Source organism: Diaphorina citri, unplaced genomic scaffold (genome assembly GCF_000475195.1).
Source record: "Diaphorina citri unplaced genomic scaffold, Diaci psyllid genome assembly version 1.1 scaffold266, whole genome shotgun sequence".
NCBI classification, from domain to species: domain Eukaryota; kingdom Metazoa; phylum Arthropoda; class Insecta; order Hemiptera; family Psyllidae; genus Diaphorina; species Diaphorina citri.
In genome coordinates this window covers 181,165-187,260 of record NW_007377703.1, presented here as the reverse complement: position 1 = coordinate 187,260, position 6,096 = coordinate 181,165, and the positions used below count along the sequence as shown (strand labels likewise).

General features: G+C 38.8%; 1 protein-coding gene across 3 annotated transcripts in view; it reads left to right on the top strand.

Moving 5' to 3' along the window:
* Nucleotides 1-239: 239 nt before the first annotated feature.
* The window catches only part of LOC103506849 (sex peptide receptor), a 162,277-nt gene continuing 156,420 nt past the window's right edge, over nucleotides 240-6,096 (top strand). For all 3 annotated transcript variants that reach the window (XR_003390820.1, XM_026821821.1, XM_026821820.1), the window contains exon 1: nucleotides 240-1,077. Coding sequence is in view for 2 of the 3 variants with exons in the window: in XM_026821821.1 (XP_026677622.1) it covers nucleotides 593-1,077 (485 nt within the window). In the remaining variant the exon portion in view is untranslated. The remainder of the gene's footprint in view (nucleotides 1,078-6,096) is intronic.

Sequence of the window (6,096 nt, the reverse complement as noted above, 5' to 3'; positions counted from 1 at the left end):
AGTTTGGAAACGAGTTTGCGATAAGTTTTCCCTTTTGAAAATAATAAAAATGAAATAAAAAAGTAATAAATAAGTAGATACTCTTGTCTTGAAAATAAACAGGTGTATTTGAATATTCTATTTTCCATGTATCGAATTTATCATAACCTCGTATAGGTACGTTTGTAAGAGGCATGAGTAAAAAGTAAGAAGTAGTGAACATTGTAAGAAATTGTTATTACTTTGTTGATACGTAGTTTTAGTTGAAAAACTTTTGGCAGTTGAAGAAAACAAGCATCATTTTCACGTTCAAACGTTTGTTTCTTGTTTCAGGTATAAATCTGACACTCATCAATAAATTTGGAATGGAAAACATGGCTTCACCAAAACCAGGAACCCCTGCCTGCTGGTCCATTGAGTATTCATTGCATCAAACTTGAGTCCTCAAATATTCGTCATGGAAATCAGATAATCGCCTAACCTGCTAACCTCGTTAACGAACTTTCGTACGCGCTCGCGAAGATTCAGTCGTAAGTGTTCGTCGTAACGCGATCGTAACTTTGTGTCGTGAACATTAGACCGTAACTGTGTTTCGTGAACATTAGATTTCACCATGAACAACAAGGCGTTAGTCGTTAACATGCACATGGAAGTCACCGAGATGACAACCACCGAGATTCTCAACGCGTCCATCTCTCCATCTAACATGACCGGTCTCGCCGACGACATGATGCAAGGTTTCGACTACCTGAACATTTCGACGGAGCTTCCGATCCGGTACGCACAACCTATGTATGGCTACGTCATGCCATTCCTGCTCCTCATCACAATCATCGCCAACACATTGATCGTTGTCGTTCTTTCCAAACGGCATATGAGAACGCCGACAAATGCCGTTCTGATGGCGATGGCTCTCAGTGATATGTTCACTCTGTTATTCCCGGCACCCTGGCTGTTCTACATGTATACGTTTGGTAACCATTACAAGCCTTTGTCCCCGGTGGCGGCGTGCTATGCGTGGAACATTATGAATGAAGTCATCCCTACGCTGTTCCATACGGCTTCCATTTGGCTCACGCTGGCGCTGGCAGTACAGAGGTAAGCTATTCTACAAATACTACATAGCGTATATTTCCATCTATAAAGTACCATTCTTCTTCTTTCACTTTGCCATTTTCCCGATTTCATTTGGGGTCGGCATTTATGTATTTCTATACCTACCATTAGACCATTACCTATATGAGTATACCATTTGGACAATATATTTCTACTTATACCATTACCAGTAGTAATAATTTGTCCAGTCCATGAGAAATGCTCATGGACAATGCTTATGCTCATTGAGTTGATCAGCCCAAATCTACCTTATGAAGACTTGGTTTCAGTGAATAGGAAGGCCACATTCGCTACTAAATAATCATTGGAAAAATCAGATTTGACCGGGAACCGCTTTCAGATACTTCTAAGTCCTCGGAGTATTCAGATACTTTTCAGGAGTATTACTTTCAAGATTAAACAGACCTGAGCGTTGGGTCACCGCAGGACCATTTGCTTTGAACTTCCCATAGTCACCTTGTTGTTTAATCTGCAGCAAAATGCCATTCCTTTTCATTGTCATTTTGTTCTTCGTTATTTACCCATGACTTTCTCCGTTACGATACGGGATAATGGAATTAGTTTGTGCAGAAAATGTAGAAAAGACTGAATAAAAGAGGAACGAAGTAGAGAGAAATGTAAACGGGAATTAAATTGTCATCAAAGAAGAAGCGCAAAGGTTAAAAACCTCAAAGGGTTGTACACACTTTACTCGGATGAAAATGGTTTCGAATGAAGTACCTATCTATATAAATAAAATTGTAGATTTGTCTGTACGTTGCTTAGAATCGTGAAATTTTTAGTTAGTTATCCTTACTCCTTATGCATCCACGATTCCAAAAATCACATTAGAAAAATTTCCGTCTGTCTGTATGTATGTGTGTATGTCTGTCTGTCTGTCACGCTAAATAGACCTTTGGTTCTCCTCTTTTCACGAGAAAACGGCTTGACCGATTTTGATGAAATTTTCATAACTTTGAGGTGCTGCCATTTCGAATCGGGATGGAATATGACAAATTTAAATAGCCTATGTCACCCTCAGTACTCTTCTCAACAATCATAAAAAAATTCATCAAAATCGGTCAAGCCGTTTTTTTTTTCATGAGAAGAGGACAACAAAAGGTCCATCAGAGTAACAGCGCCGTAACAGACATACATGTACATGATTCTGTGTATGCAATATGCAACAATTTAGTCGAATTTCGCGTTATTTTCATAGTATAACTTCTCGCTGTTTCTTATTTTCAAAAAATGTTATCTTTTTTTCTACGTTGAAAATTAAAAAGGTTCTCTAATTTTATTTATTAAGATTAAAAATTAAAATACCTCATTTATAGATTTGTGCTGCTATAGGATGAGACTGAAAAGTCCCGCGGACTCCCGCGCCGCCCCGCCGGAACACCGTGTCAAAATACGTGGAATATTGAAAGCCAGAAATGCCAGAATGGCAGCCGAAGCCTTATGCCGGAATACCGGACGAACGGATCAATGAAAATAGATGGAGAATGTTTGTTCACGTTTCTAGGAATTTGCCATATCGATAACCATTATAGGTAGTGAAATTATTTACGACAGGTATCATACTAAGCACCCCCATTAAATGGTAGTGACTAAATGCATTCTGATTATTCTCAGTGCGAACGGTTCTATTAAATGGGAAAGCCGTTCCTAGAAAGAACCTTATCTGTTCACAATAAAGTCTGTGTTCGGGCGGGAGATTTTGTTATCTACAAACCTCTCTGGAGTCTCTGGTCTGTTGATAATGTTGATTATGTATTTCTTCTAAAAACTCAGATTTCTAATAGGCTCACACGTGGGCTCATCAACACGTTTTATGACCTGAAATGAGCTGGAACTTCATTAAAAACTCAGATTTCTAATAGGCTCACACGTGGGCTCATCAACACGTTTTATGACCTGAAATGAGCTGGAACTTCATAAAAAAAAAAATCTGTCTGAAGACTCTGAGTAGAATACCTAGAAATAACAAACCACACATCATCGAGAGAGATGCAGTGTTAACTGCTAATGAAGAATATGATTTCAAATCCACCAGATAATTGGGCAATTTAAATTTTCATCATGTTTCTAATTGTGAGTATGATATTTCTACGTTTGTGTTTGTTCAAATTTACATAGTAAATTTACATAGTGATATTGTGTGTGTTTTAGTATTGAATAGATAGGTACATAGGTGGATACTTCCAAGGCAGGACCGTATTTATGGCGAACCGAGGCGAGGGCCCCTCCTCTCGAGCTTCATTTTTCTCCTTTACTGTAGTCCAGACTCCTAATATTTGGAGCATTTACCCCTGCCCTGGGCGGGAATTGAGCCCGCGACCTAGGGTTTCCAAGACAAGACAAACGTGCATCCCTCCAAACTATTTAGGCTGTTTCTCCTTTACTGTAGTCCAGACTCCTAATATTTGGAGCATTTACCCCTGCCCTGGGCGGGAATTGAGCCCGCGACCTAGGGTTTCCAAGGCAAATGTGCATCCCTCCGACGCGGAATGACCTATATTTTACAATGACTTTCAGTTACCTTATTTTCAGCGAAGATGGAAATTTATCATGGCGTACCGGTACTCGCAAATTTGTAAACAGTCCAAATGAGGGTAAATCAACGAAGCGCTGCCAGCCGCTTCTGACGCGGAATGACCTATATTTTACAATGATTTTCAGTTGCCTTATTTTCAGCGAAGACGGAAATTTATCATGGCGTACCGGTACTCGCAAATTTTGACAGTTGACTTCATTCTTCGTTGGTAGAAACGTTCTTCTTATAAATTAGCTTAAGAGACAAAAGTCGGAAGCAGTTCCAATTTGCTCTCTTTATAACAAGATTGCTTTGCTCCGTATTACATTGAATCAAAAATCTGGTGCGAACATCACATTTTATCAAATTTAAGGCTGAAGGGGCCCTTTGGGGGCCTTGAAAATATGAAAAGGCACACCTACCACTCACGAGAAATGAGCCATCAACCATCGCCGTTCTGATGGCGATGGCTCTCAGTGATATGTTCACTCTGTTATTCCCGGCACCCTGGCTGTTCTACATGTATACGTTTGGTAACCATTACAAGCCTTTGTCCCCGGTGGCGGCGTGCTATGCGTGGAACATTATGAATGAAAACGGACCACACTGCCTCGACAACATAGATTCACATCGCTCGACGGCCGGTCGACTATGTTTGGACACACCTTAATGTAGATTCGGTCGATTGTAATCTAGACGCACCTTCAGGATCGACAAATTTGCTCCGAATTTCATCTGCCATTTTATCCACACACACGAGAGTCGCGCCTTTTCCCTCCTGAATCAGGTAGTAAAAAAAAAATAATAATAATAAAAAAAAAACTTATGGGTATGTTAGTACCTACATTATTTATGGACCTAAGAGTGGTAGGTACCTATCTATGTGCCTAGATACGAGTATTTACACGTTGAAGGAAAAAAAAGTGCCACCGTGCATGCAGTACCTTCAAGAGAGAGATGAGAGGAAAAAAGCCCTGCTGATATAAATGGAATATCGTTAAAACGGCTTTTTTTCACTATTTTTTATTAGTTTCACTAAATAAAATCTTTTATATTCAAAGGACCTATAGAATTTTCACAATCTGCTCGGATTGGAAGCTCAATAAAAAATTAATTGAATTTAAATAAATGTCTTTTTTTTTTCAATGCCTATGATTGATTTTTTTTAGAACAGTATTAAAGTCCTGCTTGGTTGGTAGGAAGCTGCTGACTACAAGAGGCTATTGCTATTATTGTTGTTAAAGTGATTGACACACGAACCAATGGCTGAAACTTTGTATTTAGGCTCTAGGGACCTCAAAACCTTGTTTTGGCACTAAAAAGTGACCATCGAAAATTTGACCCGATTACATTACTTTCCTTCCTATAGGATAAGGAAAGTAAAAAGGAGGGAGTAAAGAGTTGTGAAAGAAAAGGATAGAGAGAGTGAGGGATTAGATATGAAGGAATGGGGATAAAGGGAGGGAGAGAGAAGGAGAGCGAAAGAGGGGTGGTAGTGAGGGTAAGATAGGAGAGTGAAAGAAAGGGAGAGACAAGAAGAAAGAAAGAGAAATATCCAGTGGTTTAGGCTGTAGAGCGGTCAACGTCAAAGAAGAAGCGGAAGCGGAAGCGGCAGCAGCAGCAGCAGAAAATTATGAAAAATTTGACTTTTTAGTACGTGTTAGCATTAAAATTTTACCTTTTACCTACATTAAAAGGAGACCCCCTTTAATTTTTCCCTCTCTGTAAAGTGCGGTTTTTTTTAAGTTTATTAAAAATGAAATTTCACGAAAATTAAGAATTATGTCATTTGCAAATACCTCCTTGGTAGCTTTTGGAAAGCCAAACATAGGTAGGTACCTATCTAAGTATCTACCTTTTGTAAAGCCAAATATAGGTACCTATCTACCTTTTGTAAAGCCAAATATAGGTACCTATATCTACCTTTTGTAAAGCCAAACATAGGTACCTATCTACCTTTTGTAAAGCCAAAATTTACCCATAGAAATAAGGGGAGCTGGTACGCATATATGAAAATTATGTCTTTAATAATTATTCATGGCTATACAACCATGACTACCTAAATAAAGTGAGCTACGTTTTTACGTGCTACCTAACCCTGAAGCCTCAAACGGCGTCAAACCATTAACTCGGAAAAATTGGGAGCTCTAACTTTGTGGTGTAGTGATTTGCGTGGTGGTCATTGGATCTGGACAAAAACATCCTGTCGGTTAGGTAGAAGATCATTTTTTTACCTTTTAATAGGTAGGTATATCTATCTATACAATAGGTAGGTAGGTACCTATATTCTTTCTCATTTCTCATTATTAAAATGAAGATCAAATTATTCGCGGCACCAAACATAGGTAGGTACCTATCTAAGTATCTACCTTTTGTAAAGCCAAATATAGGTACCTATCTACCTTTTGTAAAGCCAAATATAGGGACCTATCTACCTTTTGTAAAGCCAAACATAGGTACCTATCTACCTTTTGTAAAGCCAAAAT